This window comes from Epinephelus moara, chromosome 16 (assembly GCF_006386435.1).
Source record: "Epinephelus moara isolate mb chromosome 16, YSFRI_EMoa_1.0, whole genome shotgun sequence".
Lineage (NCBI taxonomy): Eukaryota > Metazoa > Chordata > Actinopteri > Perciformes > Serranidae > Epinephelus > Epinephelus moara.
Window position 1 is genome coordinate 15,991,861 of NC_065521.1, and position 23,153 is coordinate 16,015,013.

Sequence of the window (23,153 nt, forward strand, 5' to 3'; positions counted from 1 at the left end):
TTATCTAGAGCTGGCAAGATATATTTCGGCTGCGCTTTGGAAAGCAGAGCTAGAGGGATAAACAAACATGGCAGCACACCGGTAAGGTAAGACAACACGTTTACATGTCGTTTTCTGTATGTTCTCTGACATTTATCCTAACGATATGAGGCGGTCTTTGTGAAAAAAAAAAGCTTGTTTAGTGGACTAACTTTGCACTTGAAGGGATGCCCGTTTACTTACGTTTTAACAGGTCTGATGCTACTATGCACCCCAGCTGTATCTAGGCTAACGGCTAACATGCTGACTATTATCTGTATGTCACTAGTCACTTGAACCAAATTCAGGACGATAGGAGACGGGTTGAAATAAACGGAAATTTCCCTTGAACAGTCATGTCTCTTACTGAGAAGTCATGACCTGGTTACTCAAGATAATCTCAGTGGTGAGCTAGCAAAAGATGCACACTTCCCCCTGAGTGGTGATACAGCGGGCGTTGTTCGGTAGAAAAAAACATGGAGAGCACAGTGGTATTTTGACTAATAGCAACAATGGACAAAATAACAGAAGTAAGACACAAGTCGTGATAACCTGTAGTTGTCCTTTAAACTGCTACCTGTGGCACATGTGATTATGGTAATTATCCAGTGCCCGTACTTTAAAAAAGAGAATATGATTTCAAGTGTCACAGTATTTTGCCAGCGGTATTATCTGTATTGGACAGCTAATGTAACAGCATTGTTGGCTTTGTTCTTTCAGGGACTCCAAGAAAGACTGATGGTTCTCTTCCCTCAAGACGTCCTGCTGTTGTCAGTTGACAACAAGCGTCTGAATATAACATATGAGGTAGTGTAAAATGACTCTATGGGAAAAATCCATAATAATACCCCCTCAACCACTGTGGAATAACTACGTGTCCCGGTAATCTTTACACAGCACTTGTTCTTGTGACACATGACAGATAGCATGGGTGGAACATTTTGTAACTCACACCTGCCGCCTGGGTACAACATCACTCAATGCATTTCAGTCAAATAGAGCATCTTCTTGTACAGTCATTATATCATTTCATGGAAGTGAAAATTCCTGCACAGGTTAAAGCATTTCTTCTTCTCCTATGTCATGTCTAACAGGGCAGGTTGCCCCGACACAGCATCAGAGCAGTGGAGAGGTCAGCCCTGCCAGGACGGCTGGAGTTTGAACTGATAGGTACATTGTGCAAACATGTGACACCAATACTTCATTAAGTTAAATGTAGCATTGGGTTATAGCAAAAGTAAGTGCTATGAGAAATACAGTTATTTCATATGATTACTGTTGTGTTTCAGGTGAGCTGGTGGAGCCCCTGCAGGTCTCTTGTTCCTGTCTGGAGGATTATCGGAACTGGATGTTTCAGTTACAACAGGTTAGACTGCGCTGTCTGACATCATTAAAGGAATGCAAAATGGTTAAGAATAATATATGGGCCATGAGTTGGTGATTCTTTGGGGCTTTGTCACTGGCGAACATAGTGCAGTGAATATTAAACTTACATTCATCACTCAAAGGTGATAGTAGGGTTCAGAAGGTAGAGAGGTCATACATTGATTACAGTTGATGCAACACACTGAAACCCAAGCTGCTCCTGATGGGCAGGGAGTGTGATTGTGTGTATTAAAGTCTTAGGGCTGCAACTATTATCTTCGTTGTTGATTATTTTCTTGATTGATTGATTAGTTGCTCGGTCTATAAAATGGTGAAAAATGACACATCATTGTTTACCATGGCATCCTCAAATGTCTTGTTTTGCCCACGACCCAAAGATACTCAGGTTACTGTCATAGAGAAGTAGAGAAACCAAAAAAATGTCCACATTTAAGAAGCTGGAATCAAAGAATTCTCACTTTCTTGTCTTAAAAGAATTACTCAAACTGATTAATCGATTCATTTAATAGTTGACCACGTATAAATCAATCAATTAATGAGCTCTAGAGTGGACTAAATTGTGAATGAGAAGCAAATTGTAAAGCACTTTGTTTTGTTAGGTAGAAAAAACTGTATGAATGCAGTTCATTTACCATTTAGTACCATTTAGTACAGATGGTTCCTTTCTATTGCCCCCAAGTGGCCAAAAAAATAAAAAATAAACCACTTAAACCTCCTGAGACCCTGCGTCCTCATATGAGGACATTACATTTTGTGTTTACTGGACCTTATACTTCAGTCTGCTTAACTTAGGCCTGTTGTCCTTGTTCATGGACAGTTTTCTGTGCCATCTAGTGGTAGTAAAACCACAATACACTAATCCCTGTAAAAACAAGATGGCAGCCATCTCTGCTAAGTCAGTCTGCAGCCAATTCTGAAACAAAAGTGGACAATGTCCAAAACCTGATCACATTTAATGGTTAAAACTTGTTTATTTATGATTAATAACATTTGTAGTTTGATATACCATACAAACTTTACCAATTTTAGCAAAAGTAACAAGCTAAGACACTGTTAATTACAAAGTACTCCCTTAAGGACGTGGAGAACTTATCATCAGCTCGTTGAAGCACATTGGGACTTTATTATCGTCTTGTTTGAGGACATTGGGACTTTTCTGTCACCTTGTTTAGTTGTGTTTACTTTAATTTTTCATACTGATCAGGTCCTACTAATCCCAAATAGCTAGTAGAAATTAAAAATGCATACCAAACAAAAGTTCAGGTCTCAGGAGGTTGATGCAGGTTTAAGATTTATTTTCTAATGCTGCAGTGTTTTACAGTTCTGCATGTCACTCTTAGAGCTCCTGGGCAGCCACTGCTTCAGTTTAGTTTGGTATGAAAATCAACTCGTACAAACTTGTTTGAGATCAAAAGCATTTTGGTTTATTTTTTGTCAATTTATTTTCATGGTTGCTCCATGGAAATGCAGTTGACAGTGAAGATTATTTCACTGTATCCTTATACAATGGTTTATATGATATCTAAAGAATTAGTGCCTCACAAATGATGTTACGCACCTAACAAAAGTTAGATACTTAAAGTTATGTAGGCTAGGTTTAGGCAAGTAAAGTAACGTAGGTTAGGTTTAGAAAAAGAAAATGTTGACAATCTTCTTTAAAATAACTCAAATTTCTTTTGGTTTCACATGGTTCCAAACATCAGTCTCATGAGGGAAAGTCCTGTGTTTGTTTGACCCATCTATCACCCCAACCTGCCTGCTTACGTGGACTTTCCCTCTTTATTCTACTTCCTGCTTCAATCCTGTCAGCGCATTGGTTATGTGATTGTAGCCTGCCCTGTTACATGGGTTATACACTGTATGCTGGCGAAGTATTTCGTAGGTATATGTACGAACAGTACATGAGAGCAGCTTGATTTTCAACATGTTGAAAACAATTCCTTTATAAAGGCAGCCATAGTTTTGTTGATAGTGGGAAAATATGTTTGTGTTTGCGTGAAATATTCATGTGTGCCAAAGTGATGTGAAATGTGAAGCAATCCTGTAACAATAACATTTTCTTTGTGACCTGCAGCCAGACAGAAACAGCCACGTCACTGTGAGCCGCGCTGCACCTCCAATTATGCCAAAGCTGCAGAGGAGCAGGAAGGAGTCCCAGGAACCGATGATAACAGCCGACCAGTGTCGCATCAACGGGCGCAGCTGACTCGTCTGAATGTGGAAAAGCTTGACTGTAATTATAAATCTGAGAAAATGTGTAGATAGCATGTACATATTACTTTAATGTCCAATTGTGCCACAGAATGGAGATACAGCAGTAAAATGTTCTCACCCTGTTTTGATATAATTGGGTGATTTTTTTCACTCTGAGGGACTGAAAAGACGCTCATAGCTCCCTTTCATGTGAGGAAAAACAGAAACAAGGTCGTGACCCAGTTTGAGGCCAGGCCACAGCTGAGGAAATGTTAGATGTAGAGACTGTAGAGCTGCTAAGGTTACTGAAGAAACTGTACATATTTAGCTTTGATGCCTTTACCGTGAAATACACAATGTTTGACTTTTCCACAATAAACTATTTGAAACCTCCAAAGAGTCAGTCATTCAACACAACATAAACTGGAAGTATCTGTATTTATTTCAATGGTTAAACATTTACAGTAGTGTGCAGAGATCCAGTGTATTACAGTATTTATATTTATTAGGGTATTAGAAATTAATCAGACTGAAAAGTTTAAAGTTCAGGAAGGTAATAATATTTGTCGAATCTTTGTTCATATAAATTACAGTCATAATAGTACATGAACCATTTCTCTACTCTTTATACATGAAGCCATCTACAGTAAAGTACATTTACATCAGAATCTCCTTAGAGAAGGACCAGCTAGAGGAGTATAAATACACATGCTGCAACAGCAACCACTTAAATTACAACTAACAACGCAGGTATAGAAAATAAAGGGGTTATAAACATTTCATGTGCCACTGGAAGAGTTTACATTTGAATGTTGATTATAGTGGTTCTTTAACAACAGGTCTCAGCTCAGTTACACTGTGCTTTTGGTCATTTGATGAGGGGAACGATGTGGACAATGTAGGCCTAAATGTAATTCAGTGCTTTGCGTATTACTTGATCCAGATCTAGCTTCTAGTAAACTGGGTATAAAGTTTCAAAATTAGTACATGTGAAGCAAACTTGCACTTAAACCACACTGACAGTCCATGTTAATGCAACCCGAGGTGAATTTGGTAGGTGACTATTTCCTGGTTTATAAAGCACAGTTCTTTTATATTTCTCTTACTGACAACAAATGTTGTGAAATAAACAAATCCAACATCCTCCAACCTCTCTATCCTGTCCGTGGCACACAAAAGCCCAACTTGTTCCTACTGGAGACAGAAATTTTAGTTTCAATATAAGTTTTAATATCAAAAAGGGCTAAAGCATCCCATCAAACAGCTGGGCATTGTAGTTATAAGCAAATGTTAGTCAAACAGAAATAAATAGTGCATTTGTTGGGGACTATTTTTAGCTGTGGATGAATACACATTTGGTGTTCTAGTCAGTATTTACCTTTACCGAGTGGTGTAAGAGGGATCAGCTTAGAATAAACTACAGTGTGTGTGTGCTGTTGTTAAACCTATTATGTTTTTTCCTTATTGGTTGTCAGATATATAACTTCAGAATGTCAATGCTCATATTAAATGTGGCCAAATTTTCAAATAACGAGGTAAATGTTCATAAAACTAGCCTTTGTGAGCAAAAACCTCAGGCTTGTTTTGAATACTAATATTAGAATGATTTTTTAAAATTCTACTGTCAAGACAAGCTGACGTCAGCTTATGACAAATTTCTTTATATGGTCATCTGATCCAGGGACGTTACTGATACCCTGCTACATGTAGCTACATGCTAACGTCAGAGAAACATGTCATCTTGGTTGCCAATGTTGTTAATTTCGGATGATATTCCTGCTAGAACAGAATATTTTGGTTTGGAGTCTCTTAACCCTTTAAAATCTGACCAAAGTGGCTTAAGTTCTTTCAAAAATATTGGACGAAGGCTCTGAGCAACGAAGGAAGAAATGACCCAAAAAATCTGCAAGAAATTAATAAAAAGGAAAAAAAATTACAAAAAAGAAAGAAAGAAGGTTAAAAACAAACAAACAAGGAAATGACCCAAAAAAACTGCTTAAAATGTATTTTTAAAAAAACAAACAGTAACATAATTTAAAACTGTGACAATAATTATAAATATAGTTTTCCCTAGCCTTGTTCTTTTACCTCATTTTTAAAAATAATTTTCTGAATCTATTAATGTTTTTTTTGCATTTTGTGGGACATTTCTTACCAAGTTGCTCATTGCTTTTTCCCCCCATGTTTTTGAAAGAAACCCCAACATTTAGCTCAGGGTTCAAAGGTTTAGGAACCCTGAACCCTTTAAGAAAGATTTTTTGCAGGCATATGCAAGACCCTGAAATGCTCACCAATCAGAGCAGACTCAGTTTTTTCAGGAGAGTTGCTTAAAGAGATAGTCGTTAAACTGAGCATCTCAGACTGAGGGTGAATACAGCAATAGAAGTGCGAAGAAAAAAAGTGTCTTTTGATTATCAAAGCATGTTAAGATGTTCTAGTAGAAAGCGTGAACTGTAAACTAAGTGTAATAGGTCCCCTTTAATATTTCTGAACAGTGGGGCTATTTGTGGGCTTTCTAATAAAAATATAGAATATAGACAGCCTAATCTTTTAAACAGATTAGGTAACAAACAGAAAAAAAGTATTTGTGTAGTATGACCTTGTCCTTCATTTATGTTACAGTAGAATAGTGAAACCATCTTTAAAGAAAAAAAAAAATTAAACCGTCATTCTGCAGTTGCCTTGTTTGGACAACTATCAGAGTTCATGCAGTCCAAATTGTTACTACAGTACAGACTATATACAGTGCATACAGTGAGGGTGTTGTCCTCTTTAACAAGGAGGCAAGGATGTGTTAACAATCCACATCTTTTAACACATGGATGGAAATGATGCACTGCAGTGTATCAAATATTGGATGGACTATAAAACACAAAACCACACCAGGCATTTCTTCTCATAACCAGTGTACACTGTTGTCGAATACATTGACTACACAGCAGGACAGCTTCTTATCTGCCTTTTGAAATGAAAGCAGCACTCAGTGAGAACAAAGACGAAAGATTAAAGGCCTCTGACGTGTCCTGATGCAGCTCAGATGAAGAAGCTGCCTCGAGCGACATTTTGATGTTGTGACATTACACGAGTGAATCTCCTGCCCCTCACAGAGCTCAGCTGACTGAATACAGCAGAGGAAAAATGCAGTGACAGGCTTCTCTAACATGAGCCAAGGAGTGTAAACATTTACCTTTGGATATGAGAACATTTACTGCCTGTGCTGATAAATGTGCATGTGTTTCTCAGACTTAAAAATGGTAATAAGATGCATTCACAGAAGGCATGCATAAAGTGATTGCTCCTTTAGAAACTTCAGTGTGGCAAAACTGTTACAAATGTCAACAGACTCTTATTGTATAAAAACCTTTTTAACTAAAAGCTTTTCGCAACTAGCATGCTAAAGGAAAATGCTGATACACAGTGAAAAACGTTGTTGTTTTAGCACCTGCGTACTACATGTAGATCCCACACATATCTAAAATGAAAACAATGACCCAGAGGCTTAAAGATGCAACCTAGCAACTCAGACACACATGACTAGTTGCAGTAAAGATAGTTAGTCTTCCCCCTCTAATTTCTGCGTGACACATTTGATGCGGATATTTTCTCGGAGATTGCGGAGGCGAGCGCTGCGACTTGTGATTTCCTCCACGTAGGTTTTGGGGAACCAGCCCCGTTCCCCGTCTGACAGTCGGATGCCTTCCACCCAGCCTGGTAAAAGACAACAACCCTTAGACATCAAACCATTACACACACACTCACAGAGAGAGGTGGGACCAAGTCATTGTTTTGGAAGTGACGAGTCTCAAGTCCCAAGACTTAGGGGTTGTACATATGCTGTGTTTTTTGCACCTTCAAATTCATTGTTTTCAATGTAGACATGTGGCAGGTGTGCTCAAATGCCAGAGCAAGCTGCCATGGCACACATGTGTTCCTGAGTGCCTATTTTTCTGGGCGCAACTGAGATAAACTGAGTTCAACTTTTGAAATGCAGCAGCACGCACCACATGTCATGCGACAAGGACCAACCAGTCACATGGGACAGATGTCTCTCCCTTTTTCCGTAAATGTCAGTCTGTGGTAATATGGAGAAGAAGTTGATCATTCTAGTGCAGGGCTGCCAGAGCTTTACATCTGTCCCACGGATAATATTTTAGGCCGACACACAAACAGCGCCTGGAAGAAGATCAGCTCTGCACTCAGGATTTCAGGTAAACAGGCTATGATATGGTGCTTGTTGAGGTTGCTTAGCAAACTCAGACACACCCTGCCACCATGATCTTGGAAGCTGGCACAGAGAAGGCAGTGCCTGGTCTTGCATTTTCCAGGTGGTTAAAGACACGGCATGTGTCAAGATCCAAGTCCTAAACTTTGAGTTTCAGGTCCTGAACAAGTCATAATGTCACGAGTGCTTTATAAAAGGCATATTTATCTGTTGAAACAAGTTCTTTGAAAGTTGTTGTGTCTCCATGTGTAATTTTTGACCTCCACATTTTACATGGCCTACTGCAATTCATTATTTGTCGACGCAAACAAAATTATCTTTGGTATCATTTTTTACAAGTGGTGCTCAGTAATGTAACATTAGTTCTTCATGGTTCTGGATGCTGTTAGATTGGTTCAAACAACCTGGATCTGGAGAATTAAGTGTCAGTTTGCTGGGAATTAACAGCGTTAAAGTTAGCTGATTCAGGAAATGAAGGGAAATGAACTGATCCTGACGTTTTAAATAACATACGTTTTAATCTTTGGTCTTGGGGGAAGGTATCAAGTATTTTTAATTTGAAAGTCTCAAGTCAAATTAAAGTCACGAGTCATCTGTGCTTAAGTCAAGTCGAGTTGCATGTCTTTATTATTTTATCTAGTCGAGTTTCAAGTCATTTGTGTCATAAATTTATGACTTGAGCTTCATGCAATTGCACACCTCTACATGCTGTTAAAAGTAGATACGTTTTTAAGTATGTAAAATACTCTGCTACGATCAGTATTTTGTTTGACATGATTTTCCCACACAAACAGTTAGAAAACAACTACTCTACTCTCGTCCCGCCCACCGCCACTGACCAATGAAAGAGCAGTGCAGATCAACACTGTTAGCGTCAGAGGAAACATCAGAGAGATTCAGCTATACATGTTTTAGCCTCAATCAAACCCAGACTGCGGGTGCTTTCACACCTGCCCTGTTTGGTTTGGTTTCATCAAACTCAAGTTCCTTTGGGCAGGTGTGAACACAGCAATTGCACTCGGGTGAGTGCCAAAACAACCGGACCGAGGCCTTCTTGAAGAGGTGGTCTCGATCCGGTTACAAACAAACTCAGTTTTTATATGTTTATGTTGTTTGTGAGCTTGTGGGCTAACTGTCAGTGGCTGTCACAGTGTTAGTGATTGTGAAACATACAATAATTACCCCTATTGTCATATTGTTTTCATATTATTATTTTACCAGAGGTCTAATCAACATTTGCAGAATGATATATTCTGTTTGGCTGAAATGTTTATATTACACGTAATAAGTCTGCTCTGTGCTGGAGGTTTCTTTGCTGCGTTGAAGTCTGGTCCCCTGTTGATATGTGTTTCCTGTATTAGACAGTGCTGGCTTTCATATTAGTGATGTATCTAATCTAGCTTGCCTGGGCTATGTTTGAATCTCTGATTGTAGGAAAGTGCACAGACATCGCCCCCTTCAGTAGAGGAATGTGAAAACACCTCTCTAGTGTCAAACAGATACAGTCAGTAAAGTCAAGGTCTGACATTTTAGGTACGTAAACAGAAGATAAACACATTTTTGACTGGAGTGACTTAAAAGCTCCGTCAGCCAGTGGGAAACACAAACCTAACTTTTTATGGACACAAGTTACTTTTATTTAAGTGCAGATTGATGTTGGAATGCAGTTTATCTTAAAAGAGGACACTACCCAAATTCTTACCATCACTTGTAATGGTCTTAGCATGAAGAATGTCGGCCTTCTCCAGCGTTAACTCATCATGCTCTTGGGCCTGATAGCTTTTGATGCACTGAACCTGGGATATATCTGAGAGGGAAAGGACAAGAGAAAGATGAATGAGAGAATTAAAAGCTTTACACTGATTCATAGTGCGCCTAAAGCTCTCCACTGACCATCATTCTCACTGGCCTGCTCGATGTCTTCCAGGGGATCAGATGGAAACATTGCTGTGATCCATCTCTGCTTCCCGCTCCTTGGTAGACACAAAACAGGGCAGTTAGAGCACCATCTGCTAAGCGTCCAGTTTGGACTGAAGCTTAAATATTGTTGACAAGGTGTTGTTACTCACTCAGTGTGTGACTTGAGCAGGATCTGGTGTTTGAGCTGCTGGCCTTCACACAGCTGCAGGTGGAAGATGAAGCCTGAGATGCCCTGCAGCTTCTGACTGAGGTCCTTCACTTTTAGCTCTCCGATCTTGGCGTGTACAAACACCATGAACTTCCAAGTACTGCAAAAAAAGATGTTTTAATATCAAGACCAAGATCACGAGACAACAGTGCTTGTCTATTTTTTTTTTCATAACCAGTGAGTGAATCTTTAAAGCCACTATGTGTGGAATTTTTATGTGGTTTGGCAGCTTTCAAATTATTCTAGTGGTTTATGTTTGTAGTAAAGAGATATAATCCTGGTGAAAATTGGTGCATTATGAGGTAGTGGTAGTGGCGTGCATTGTTGTTTGTACAGACTCTTCTTTGACACTACCACTAGGAGTTGTAGCCACTAAGTTAGAAATGTTTAAATCCCACACTTCGTAGGAGATAAATTCAATCTTCAAGGAACAACGTGACATTTTGATTTTGGGAAATACATGGTCTTTCTAACTGTAAGTAAGCAAGAAGCCCAACACCATTCTCATGTCTGTGCGCCAAATATGAAACTTGAACCAGCATGCAATTAACAAGTTGGAGTCTGTGCCTGTTGCCTGGCAAAGTTGCTGTGACGACAAGACTCCAGGAAATCACTCCACTCAGCCAAGAATAAGACCAATACACAAACCCACTGTGAAACTACAAGTTCTTGTTTTCATACGTATTATACTTATACTTATTTTATCACACATTAAGCTTTGAGCTTTAGAGATCTTTATGCTAAGCTAAGCTAACTCCCTAACTTTAGCATCATATTAAGGGCACAGAATAAAAGTGGTATCAATGTTCCCATGTAACCCTTGGCAAGAAAGCAAATATTTCCCAAAATGTCAACCTATTTTTTACTACTCATGTTAAATGTACATTGAAAGGGTACTGGCTGTGAAGATATCTTAAAGAATAGGGTAAAAGAAAATCTTGTTCCTTGCAAAAATACATTCTAAAGGGGAACTGCCCAATGGTCCGACATTCCATTGTTCCGACCATATTAAACCCATTGTTCCGAAGTCCGTTCCGAAATCATCATGATGCCCTGTGGTTAAGGTCTGGTTAGGTTTAGGCACAAAAACCACTTGGTTAGGGTTAGGAAAAGATCATGGTGTGGGTTAAAATGAAAAAGAAAGTGACAAAACATAAGCTGTGAGCCTGCTTTGCCTCAAGCCTTTCCCAGCTGACCCAGAGCCCACCATCAAGGTAGAAATACGGCCGCCGGGAGCCGTTCAGCACCGCGGACCGTCAGACTAATGGGATGTCGGACCAATGGGCTGTCGGACCAATGACATGGACCCTTCTAAAGTCCACCCAAAGCAAAGCTATCAGTCTGAATTCGCAAAACCAAGTGGATGTCTACTAAAGTTAGCTTTTCTATTCTTTTACTCTCTAGGAACAGATTACCTGGATCCCCCTTCAGTTAAAAAGGAAAAAATGCATTAAATACAGAGAATTTTATTTTTGGAAATATACAGAAATATAATTGATTAGAGTAAATGAATAAACCTAGCGACTATCTTGTGATGTATTCCAGCCGCAATACAGCGATCCGTGGCATGAGGCAAATGTCAGTCAAGGGGGGCCAGCGGACCCTTTCATACTTCCTACCATCCTACTTCTGATCCCACTGCATGGACTACCCCCATCTTTGAACATGGCCTTTATTTTGATCTCAACTTCACACCTGTAAAGTTTCATGACTGCATCTTACACGGTGGTGATGCTATCACATTGACAGAATTTGTTCACAGACAGACATAGAAACAACTGCCAGTATACTTACTACTACTTATACTTACTACTACCACAGCTTATGTGGTAGTTCCCACTACAATAGGTGTCCCCAGGACCACATTTGGCCATGATAACACCCACACACAAACTCACAAGGGTTAAAGTAACAGCGGCTGTTGCAAAGCAACGCAATTCTAAATTTTTTTCACAAAATAGAAACAGTGGATTTTGTTTCCTAATTATCAGTGTTGTTGTGTTGGGCCTGTATGAAGAAGAGGAATGATTGCAGCATCCATTACTCTTTCAGCATACTTATATGGCATGTGAGCATTGTGTTCAGACTTATCCTATTACTTACATTTAACACATTTTCTAAATGTTTGCTATTGCCTTTCACAAGACATGCTTCAATTCAATATTTTAGTTTTTTGTCTCTCTGTGTCGACTGCATATCACTCACTCCTTCCTCCTGGACAGCAGGAGACAGTCGTTGAACAGGTGGAGGTACACCGGCTTGGTGGGAAACTTGAGCTTTGATCCAGATATACTCATCATCTGAGTGTCCACTTCCAGGAGTTCACCGTGTTTCACCAGCCAGCGGGACTGAGAGATCAGAGGAAAGATCTAAAGAAGAGAAGGAAGCTGCTGAATAAGAAACACGTGTGCAAAATGTTACAACCTTGCATATAAAAAAGACACTTTACAAGACTTCAGTCACCTTTCCCTCAAAATTGATTTTCTTATTGAGGTGAATAAGTTCCTCCATCCTCTTCATCGACTGCACACTGGAGTTACATTCTTTGATGATCTAAAAAGACACACACCAACATGGTTATTACTGTTGTGCCTCACCAGTGATAATACTGGTTCTTATCCAACTGGCTATTAGAGATGATAATCACCACCTTTTTTAGCTCATTGAAAGCTTTTGTGGCAGTGTCCTCATCTCGGGAGCCCGGTGTCGTCCTCTTTAAGATGTTCTGAAAAGTAAAGGCGTTTTTGTGAAGACGTGCCAAGAGAGTAAACAATACTCTTGTTATTCACTATTGGGAAAAAAAAAAACCCAGCTGCGGCAAATTGCGTAGCCGGTCCAAATATTACTCCATTTACAGTAATTAGGTTTCAAGTGTGAACATGAATTTGGCAGTGAATGTTTAATCGTGTACCTCCACCAGCATTTTAAGCCGCGTGATCCTCTGAAACGGGAGGATTAGAAAAGAGGTCAGAGGAAGTCTTTGGCAGATGGGGTCCTCCTCCAAACGAGCCAGGATGCCGGGGAAACGAGGGTTCTCGTGCCTGCGAGGACAAGACGGGTAAATTTAGAGAAAACTCTTTAATGACTTTTAGTGAAAGTGGGTGTGGATGCCAGCGTGCTTTTTCACCCTAAGAAAAAAAATCTTCAGCCTCCTCTAGGTGAACCATCTGCAAGTTAAGTCATGCAGGTGTAAAATAATACCTCAACACCCTGAGAGGAAATTATGGACATCAAGCAGGAAACAATTGGGTTTTATGCACTACAGAGACACAGTGCCTGAATACATTTACATTTAAGTGTCAAACAGCTGATATGTCATACATGTGATGACAGTAAGAACTCACAGTAAACGCTGGTATGTCTGCTCCTGATACGCCTGGTTGGTTACATAAGGTAAATAAACCCTTCTCAGAGCCGGGCAGTGGTCCAGGACGATGTCGCACACATCAAACCGCAGAATGTCCTCCTCCAGCCTGTGCTCCAAGTCCTCAAGAAACCTACGAGTAAGGAGAAAACACACTCAGAGAAGGAGATAACTGAGATGTTAAAATAAAGGCCTGAGGGTGTAACAGAGGCGTATCGGCAGCGTGTTACTTCACCTCTCACTGACTCCTTTGACTTCAGGCAGCTTGGAGAAGAGCCACTGCTTATCCTGAGCTCCAAGACACTCTGCGAGCTCCTGCGACAACATGAAGTGGTCCACCGCGATCGTCAGACTACGAATGTACGACGCCTCGGATGTCACCAGCTCAAACTTTGCCTAGGTTGAGGAAGACACAGTATGTCAGCCAGTCATCTACAGCAGTGATTCTCAAATACCCATTTTACACCAGGTTAGCTCTGTTCATGAGCCAGTTTTGTTCATGATTCCTGGAACCTTGGTGCTATCTGGTGAACCAGTCCCCATTTACACCAGATTTGCACGGAACCATTGTAATCAAGGATGTGTCATCAGTGCAGGGCATTGCACAAAGCACAACAGAAGTAAACAGTAGCAGCAAAATGGCAGATCACATTGAGTATTACAGATATTTGTCCATAAAGCAAGCATTGACCAACTCTTAATAAGACCACTCCTTTCTTTCCTCACTTGAAACTCCAACAGCAGGAATAATCTCGTCAAAAAGCCAATGTGATTTTTTATTTTAACAGGCAGGGACATCATGGGAAAAGGTAAAATGCTGAAACAGAAAATGAAAAGAAGCAAGGTTACTTTGTAGTATCAAGGATAATAGGTCCTTTATGTCCATGACTGTCCTTTAATATCACTAAGGTTCTTATGATCCATAACTGTGATTCATGGAAAGCCCGGGTATTTTCAAGGAGGGAGAAATCTTCCACTCATTAATAAGCTATAGTCCATTCTGTATGTCTTAATACCAAAGACAATAAAACAGAATTCACCAGTCAAAATACACATTTAACCTACTTTTATGATTTTTAAAGTGTAATTGCAATCGCCAGAAGTAAAAAGCTAACATTTCAAACAAATGCCTATGACCAAACTACAATGAGGTCACACGACTTAACATCCCTACCACGATGAGGCTTTAAAGCTGTGTTTGCCGTGATGATGTTATGTAGTTTCGTTGAGCCACTTGTTAGCAACCGCCTTTTTTTGAGACCCATAAAAGCTTCAAAATTTAGAGATGGGGTGTTTCCTTACATATCTTATAGGGATTTTTCAATCCGATATCCGGATCAAAAATCAGCCCCGATATCATCAAAATAGATGGATCAGGTATCGGAAAATGCAACCTATACCTGAGGCGATCCTTTCCCTTTAAATCTATTGCGATGCGATCTACGTCATACGTCATGGAGCGAAGGAGACAATCTGCTGTGTGGAGATATTTCACACTATTTCAACTGCTGTTGCACAATTGTTTATTTTTGTTAAAAATAAATAGTTCATCATTGTGTTAATCTGTTTTATCTTGTTTTGTTTTATCTTAGGAAAGAACTGTGTAGTCATCAATGCCTGATGCCTCCAGGCATTGCTGAGGCTATAGAAGTGAAAAAATACATCAGATTATTCCAAAGGTGATACATGAGAGGGCTCCAGGTATATTCTCTATCTTCTCAGGGCTCCTTGGCTGAAAAATGATTGAGAGCCTCTGATCTACAGAACATTAACTAGCAGACAGCTGTCCAAAGATAAACAAAATTCTGCAACATCTCATTCACCTCCTGTAATTTACGTTCCTCATTGCTGAAGTTGTCGAGCTGGCCGCTGGTTCGAACATCGGGGATGTCCTGCCACAGTGCAAAAGCAGAACCTCGTGATGAGCGGAAGGAGCTGGATGGAGACAGATTAGAAGGGGACGGGGTCCCGTCTGACCCTTCGTCCCTGAGCCCATCATCCTCTGTGCCTGGCTCCTTCCCTTGCTGCCTCTGGATCTCTCTGTTGATGGCGACGTCACTGTATTCCTGGTACAGAATCGCTGCAGGGGAGTAAAAACGGATATTATGGGAAAATCCGACAAATCTTGGTTTAATGAGGTGCACTGGCTAAAAAGTTTTGAAAAGGGGAAACTTACAACTGGGCAAAAACCGTGATAATCGATTGGAACCAGCAACGGTTGGAAGTGTGCTGACGTCCTCCTCTATTGACTTCTTTCGCATTCTGTGAAAAAAAAGTGAGCTGACATTAATACATGTCTTTTAATCTTTTCGGTTTATAAATATTCTAAGTCTGTTTACCCGAGTTTTGTGCTCCAACGGTGCAAAGGCATGCCATTGTCACTGCTGGGCAGAGCAGGTGCAGGTCCAACAGGACTTTGGGGAGCGCTGTCACTAGAGCCTCCTGAGCTGCGATGCTTGGTGCTGGACTTATCTAAAGAGGATAGAAAGTAGACAGTGCAGGTGTGAGGTCCAGGGAAGAGCAATGGACCTCATGTTATAAAAGTTCATGAAAAAAGTACTCTCTGTTTGCACCTTGCTGGATGTTTATGGACAGCTTCTTCAGATGTAAAACTGCAGCAACACTTGAAATACACAGAACAGCTTCTTGACATAATCAGCTGTTTTAGACTCTTTGCTCGCAGTTCACCTATTTGTGTCTTTTTCTTCTTAATCTACAGAACATTTAAATTACCCAGTTACCTAGTCTCTGGGGGTAACAAACATTTTCTTTTCCCTACTATGTTTTTTAGACATTTTAGCCTGTATTAGATAGTACAGAGGCAAGACGTGAGGGGAAATAAGACAGGGGAAAAGAACAAAATGATATGCAACAAAAGTCTAAAGCTGGACTCGTACCAGGCACATTGTGATTACACAGCATCCGAAGCCCCCAATAATTATCATTTATGATTCATCTGTTGACAATTGTTTTATAAACACAATAAATTCAGTAGTTACATTTACTGGGACACTTCAGAAATTTTAACCTATTTTCCCATGTTTTTGTGTCTAAGCGACTCATGGAGACAACAATTTTTGAAACTGGCCCAGCATTAAGAGAGAGACAGGCTGCAATGTAACCCCTACAAGCAACTGTGCACTGTCAATTTATATCTACTAAAAGTGTATGTTTTTGCCACTGACAGGCTCAGATTGTTGTTTTAAGTGTCCGACAATATTAAGGAAAGGATCCTTACAGAGAAATAAATAATTTTTCTTACGTTTTTGCTTGATCCAAGTCTCGCTCAATCATAGAAACTATAGCAAGAGTTGGAGAGAATAGTGCCTGGAAGAGTGTGTTGTGTTGAAAGAAAAGAAAGAGAAGCTTAATATTTTCTAAAAGATTTCCATTTTACGGCTGAATATTTAAGTTGATTTCCACAGTGTAGAAAGGGAGAGAATTCAGAATGCGACTTTACCTAAGGTAAGGTAAGGTAAGGTAAGGTAAGGTAAGGTAAGGTAACTTTATTTGTACCTGAAGGTAGATTTGGTGAGAGTGAGTGAGTGAGACTTGGATACACACACTAATAAACAGACCTGATCAAGCCAAGGGTAAGGAAAAGTGTTTTATTTCTCTGTAGGGATCCTTTACGTAATATTTTCAGATACTGAGATAACAATCTGTGCATGTCAGTGGCAAAACCAAACACTTTGAGTGGACGTACACTGACTGTGCATAAACTCTATAAGTGGAGCCAGTTTCACAGCTGCAGCTGGAGTGGTCAATACTGAACCACTTTCAAAAATTGGTTTATCTATTAGTATCGATTAGTCCCTATTATTAGCCCTGAGCCTAAAGTAATGTCTCCTCATTGCTTGTTTTGTTTAACCAACAGCCCAGAACTCACGTAAAAAATTCTATTAGTCAAATAACTGATTAAGAGACTAATGTTTCCAAGTTAAAGTAAAACATTTTCTTGTATGAGGATTTAAGAGTCTGTGAATTTTGGAATTTCACTTGTCCCAAATATTGACCTTTTCCCTCATGAGACAAGGCTGGAGCCAATAGGTTAAGAGTTAGTTTCCTCTTCATACAGCAGCCCAAATGGTTGAGGTTTGACACTGAGTGATGTGTTGAAAAACTGAGGCTTTTAACTGTTTTTGGTGGAAGTGGTATTTAATTGTCATGGGTTTTCTTATACTGCTCTTGGTTGTTTGTAGTGACACACTATGGTCTACCTTTCAATGAAATGTTACCGTAATGTTGGTTCTGTTCTCTACTCACAGTCAGTGTTGAGACTGATGCTGTTGGTGCTCTGTCTGTCCCTGGAGGCTACCCGTGCAGATAGCGACTTCCCCAGCTTCAAGGTGAAGGAGTTCTTCCTCTGAGACAGCTGCAGTCTAGATATCAGTTCTGAGGCTGAGAACCGCCGCCGTTCTTGATCTGCCTGACGGCCGCGTGGCAAAAAACTCCCTCCTGTGGCACTTGACCTCCCTACACTCCCGCTCTCTAACCCCAACCCTGGCAACGAGTCCTCTATTATCTGCAGTGGTTCTGTGGGTAGATCAAAAATATCATCGTGACTGAGGTTTGGGAGATCTGTAACACCGTCTGTGGATGAAGGGCTTGAAATGGCCTCCAGGGAAGATAATCCACAGAGGTCTTCCTCCAGGAAAGATGCAAAAGGTCCTGGGAAGATGTAGTCTGCATCCAGGATCGGGCTGCTGAGAGATTCATCACTCTGGCTGTCTGGGGAATAGACCTGCATCTTTCGCCCTGGAGACAAGAAAATAACTTTATTAGATTGAGATAAAGCATGTAAAGCCTGATTTGTTACATTAACTCTGTCATAGTGAAAGGAGCCGCACACTCACGGATAGACTTCTCTTTCAGTGAACCCTGTGACGTCCTCCTCTGCGGCTGGGAGAAGTCTGGGCTCTGACACCCAGGACCTTCAGGTGAGGATGGGGAGCAGGGTAACTGAGATTCCCAAGAGTCTCTGTTTGTGTATAGAGAGGACAGAGGGAATGGCAGAGGGAGGCTGAGAGCTGAGTGGAGAGGACGACACACTGTTGTGACAGAACGAGGTTTCTCTGTCTGCTCCTGCAAAGAAGTCCTGTTGCCATTTTGGCATTCAAGCTCGCAGTCACCCTCAGGTGTGTGAGAGTTTAAATTCAGTGTCGTTTCATGCTCGTTGTCTGTCCTGTGGCAGCCGTTCTGCATGTCATTCAGTTCGTTTAGTGTGTGTTTGAAACCATTCAGGGGCAGAGAGTGTGTTGTGCATTGGGCCTCTGGAATAACAGTTTGCCTCGAAGAGCCAAGACCGTTTAGTTTAGGAGTCACTGGTGGTTGTAGCTCAATAAAAGCCAATGTTTCCTGCTGGCAAACAGCAACATGCTTGTGGTGGCACGGGTGGAGGAGAGGCCTGTCCTCCTGGGCCTCGTTCAAAGACGGGGACTCCCCTGAGCCAGGAATCCACATGCTGGGACTGTCTCCTCGGCAGCGAAAAGCGTGAAGGTGGGGTTGGAAATCAGGAAAAGGTGAGAATCCATATCCAGGAAGCATGGCCGAACGAAAGCATGGGAGCTGCAACAGAAGAGCGAGACAAGGATTATTGAATGTGTTTTACTACTACTCCAGATGATCTTTTTATCATTTCATTTGCCTTTATTAATTCCTCATGTAAATGCAAATTTAGAAAAACAATTATATATTTTAAATGTATCAATTTATTACTTGATTATACTTTAAAAAGGAAATGTACAAAAATGATAGAAAGGGAGGTTAAATCTTATGTTTTAAAAAGACGAGTGCCTCCACAGTATTCTATTTGGACCCATCTCTTGACTTGTAAAAAAAAAATAATGCAGCAACTTCCATCTTATATCTCAAAATCATACTATTAATTGTACTGGTACATCAACTTAAAGGGATAGTGCACCCAAAAAATGAAAATTCACCCATTATCTACTCACCCATATGCCGAGGGAGGCTCAGGTGAAGTTTTAGAGTCCTCACAACACTTGCGGAGATCCCAGGGGAGAGGAGGTAGCAACACAACTCCACCTAATGGAGGATTACTGCACCCCAGATTCAAATGTCCAAAAACACATAATTGACTCGCGCAAGCGCGCACATGTGAATGCAGTGTACAGAGAGGCAGTTAGAGCTACAGGCTACAATGAGGCTAAAAACAGAGTTCAAATGACGTTTTTCCAAACAACTTTTTATGTCGGGGCTTCAGGACACTTGGATCACTACGGACGAGCAGTATGGAGATATTTTGTGGTTTCAATTATGTGTTTTTGGACGTTTGAATCTGGGGCGCCATAAGCCTCCATTAGGTGGAGTTATGTTGCTACCTCATCTCCCCTAGTGTTGTGAGGACTCTAAAACTTCACCTGAGCCTCCCTCGGCATATGGGTGAGTAGATAATGGCTGAATTTTCATTTTTGGGTGCACTATCCCTTTAATCTTTAACCTTGAAGATATACTACGCAGGAATCATCAGTTACTGTTTGTAAACAGTACTGTACTGCAGGGGAAAGTGAAAGTCAGTTAATTTCAATTCAATTCAATTCAGTTCAATTCATAAAGCCCAATATCACAAATCACAGTTTGCATCACAGGGCTTTACAGCATACGACGTCCCTCTGTCCTTATGACCCTCGCAGCGGATAAGGAAAAATTCCCCCAAAAAACCCTTTAATGGAGAAAAACAAAGGTAGAAACCTCAGGAAGAGCAACTGAGGAGGGATCCCTCTTCCAGGACGGACAGATGTGCAATAGTCAACCCCAGATTTACTGTTCACTATATTTTCAGTGCTACGTCCACGATTTTCATAACTTGCTCCTGGATGCGTGCTGCTACAGTCTGGAATGTGGTTGCAACCTTTTTAAAAAGTCCTGACCTAAACTGTGTGCTGTGCCCAGGAATAAGCTCAACAGCAAAATATGACAAAAATGAGAAAATCAAGGTGGAGGGCAGAGTCTCTGCAGATAAATACACCTCCCCCCACACTGGGTCATAAGTGATGATTGACAGGATTTACTTCTGTATGAGACTATATGTTGTTTCATAGAAAAAAAAATCTGCATAGTATATCTTTAATACTGTATGTTAATGGAGTAATAATGTCATTATTTCCTCTCTTAAAAAATCTTTTTTAAAAGAAAAAATAATTCATACAGTCTCATAATTCAACACTAAAATCAAAATCATTACTACTGTAGTGACACGCTCCAGGTTTTATTGTAGAGATTCTAAGTAGTTAGAGCAATTTTTTTTTAATCAAATCCAGGTCTGAATGCATTCAAAACCTGCTCATTTAAACCACCTATGTACTAGGTGAGAAGAATGGGCTCAAATTGCCAATGCAGCACCTAATTTGTACACTTTTCTGACCTGACCAGAAAATCCATTACACAGAATTCCGTTAAAATGGATTGACATTATACAGATCGGTGGTGGACATGTTTTTAATGTTTTAAAAGTCTACTGGAGAAGGTGTGGGCTCTTACCTACAAAAAAATATGGGTACAGTACAATTTCTGTTCTGTAACATCTGCAATAAAGAAAATAGCATTATTTGTAAGTAATGTAACAAATAAATATTATAACAGATTAATGCCGTTTTCTTGTTATCTATAATAAGTGTGGACAAAATATTTTGAGATGATTAGCCAATTGAAATAAATAAAGCATACAGAGGAATAAATCCTGTTAGTCCAGTTTACCAGTGCAGCAACAAACCACTTATCCAGTAACCAAATATGGCTGACTGGACGCAATTCACCGTTAGCAACTTGGCTCAGTGTCGTCAGAGGATTCCACCGACTCGACTCAGTGTTCCACAGTAAATTCAGTTATAAAGAACAGAATGTTTTATCAACTTTTCAGACAGTCTGTGGATGTTTAATTGATGGACTCAGTGGAGGAATAAAATCCCTGGTTGACATTTTGGGGAGTCATGCAAACTAATTTAAGATGTTCAAACGCGCACACACACACCGAGCAGACACTTGTGGAATTAGCAAGATGGACCCTGACACTATTGACGCGTGCAGGATGTTCCAGACACACACACACACACACACGTACTTGCATGGACACACTCACACACACACACTTAAAGCTAGTGTAGTGCGTCTCCTGAGCCGTGTCTTCCTGCTCTAATTAAAGACCTCTCTACACACACCATTCAGCCCCTGTACTTAACATCTAGACACACACACACACACACACCAGCTCCAGACAGAATACCACAACAGACAAGACAGACAGAGGAAGAGGACGCAGCTTCAGCACTCTCACCTTTCACCTGAGATCTATACTCATCTATCAGTCTAGCGGCTGGTTTGCCTTCCTGTCAGCTCACGTTAGCTGGCAGGCACCTTTTCTGATTGAATATTCACAGTGAGCGTCTGTGTAAACCCTGCAGCAGCGGGTCATAAAGTTAGCTCTCCTGACAGGCTCTTAAAACACACACTCATGGAGCTGTGTCTCTTCCTCCCCTCTTCCTTCCTGAACAGGTAATCCTCCACTTCTGACTTAAACACCAGGTAAAAGAAACTGGTGCAAACCTACAGCACACACAGCCTGATATGAACTGGAAGCACAGAGGGATTCAGAGGTGCACTGGTTTGACATTTTTTACTTAGTCACATTTTTCAAATTCATGGGTCTGCGTTATTTGTTACTTTATGCTCAAAGTACTGTAAAAAAGCAACACCTTATAACCAAAAGAAGTGATTACATTTCAGTGATAATGTTGTAAATTAATATTTCAGACAAAGCAGCTATAACATGCCTGCTCCCAGTTCAGTTCAGATTGGTTTATTTAAGAAGGGACATTGCAAATTAATAAATACCCATGGTATAAAAATGACAGAATTAGCAAAGAGGCTTTCCAAAATACAAAAAAACCCAATGAAACGAGATTGGCAAAAGACGTCCAATTTTTTAAAGCACTAGAAGCAGTAGTGACCAGGGGACATATATACATATGGTGTGACGTGCAAACAAACTTAACATTTCAATGGCGGCAGCAAAAAAAAAAAGAAAAGTAGAGAGTCTTAAAGAGTTTAAGGTTATGTGTCTTTAACATTTGTGTTTTCTTGAAGCAGTATTTACTGTAGCATTTAGCCTATCAATTAGCCTTGTTAGCAAAGCCACAATAACTACGTTCAGAGCTGATTTCCTGTCTGCATGTCAGTTGAGACATGTGTTTCTCTTTTTTCTTTCTGTTCAGAAGGGACACAGCACACTCACACACGAAGACCCACAGCAGTCACATAACCATCACTCTATCATTTAAAGTAGAAGAGGTTACTCTTTGGTGCCTATGGACAGTTCACCAGACTATTCTGTGGCAAAAGGCAAAAAGTATGAACTCGAGAATGAAATAAATATGATTATGAATTATTTGATCTGCTTTCATTATTTAACTTCTAAACCTACCCTGAGCACCCTCGTCCCAGACAAAAATACACAACTTCAGACAATAAAAAAGTAAATCTAAAAATCTAATCAGTGCATAACATCAGTGTAAAAATGTACTGCTATAATCCTTTGTTTTAAAAATATTTTTTTTGTGTGTGAAAATGTTGGCCCTTTAAATATGTGTCCCAGGTTTTTGTCAACTCTGTCAGATTTATACAAAAACACATTTCATCAGGCATAAAAGGTGTTCGCTATTTCCTATGGTTTCCTGTCTCACCTCCTGGTTTCCAAAAAGGCAGGAATGCTGCTCAAGTACTGGTAAGATTTATGTTTTTTCATAATATCATTAAATAACATTGCTGTCGAATGTGTCTCAACTATAGCATGTCAATTCCATAGCCCTCCTAAATCAAAACTA

At 40.2% G+C, this 23,153-nt stretch overlaps 2 protein-coding genes across 2 annotated transcripts in view; one reads left to right on the plus strand and one right to left on the minus strand.

The window, feature by feature from the left end:
* The window catches only part of LOC126403233 (uncharacterized), a 12,312-nt gene extending 8,318 nt beyond the window's left edge, over positions 1 to 3,994 (plus strand). Inside the window, exons 8-11 of the mRNA XM_050065787.1 lie at positions 739 to 825; positions 1,113 to 1,188; positions 1,308 to 1,384; positions 3,479 to 3,994. Coding sequence (XP_049921744.1) covers positions 739 to 825; positions 1,113 to 1,188; positions 1,308 to 1,384; positions 3,479 to 3,610 — 372 coding nt within the window. The 3' untranslated portion in view covers positions 3,611 to 3,994. The remainder of the gene's footprint in view (positions 1 to 738; positions 826 to 1,112; positions 1,189 to 1,307; positions 1,385 to 3,478) is intronic.
* A 38-nt stretch (positions 3,995 to 4,032) lies between these two features.
* The window catches only part of arhgef19 (Rho guanine nucleotide exchange factor (GEF) 19), a 37,464-nt gene continuing 18,343 nt past the window's right edge, over positions 4,033 to 23,153 (minus strand). Inside the window, exons 3-17 of the mRNA XM_050065815.1 lie at positions 18,168 to 18,879; positions 17,578 to 18,069; positions 15,651 to 15,783; positions 15,488 to 15,573; positions 15,135 to 15,391; positions 13,547 to 13,707; positions 13,292 to 13,444; positions 12,859 to 12,988; positions 12,598 to 12,672; positions 12,411 to 12,500; positions 12,153 to 12,316; positions 9,889 to 10,047; positions 9,713 to 9,792; positions 9,522 to 9,626; positions 4,033 to 7,305 (exon numbers count right to left, since the gene is read on the minus strand). Coding sequence (XP_049921772.1) covers positions 7,151 to 7,305; positions 9,522 to 9,626; positions 9,713 to 9,792; positions 9,889 to 10,047; positions 12,153 to 12,316; positions 12,411 to 12,500; positions 12,598 to 12,672; positions 12,859 to 12,988; positions 13,292 to 13,444; positions 13,547 to 13,707; positions 15,135 to 15,391; positions 15,488 to 15,573; positions 15,651 to 15,783; positions 17,578 to 18,069; positions 18,168 to 18,858 — 2,931 coding nt within the window. The 5' untranslated portion in view covers positions 18,859 to 18,879 and the 3' untranslated portion in view covers positions 4,033 to 7,150. The remainder of the gene's footprint in view (positions 7,306 to 9,521; positions 9,627 to 9,712; positions 9,793 to 9,888; positions 10,048 to 12,152; positions 12,317 to 12,410; positions 12,501 to 12,597; positions 12,673 to 12,858; positions 12,989 to 13,291; positions 13,445 to 13,546; positions 13,708 to 15,134; positions 15,392 to 15,487; positions 15,574 to 15,650; positions 15,784 to 17,577; positions 18,070 to 18,167; positions 18,880 to 23,153) is intronic.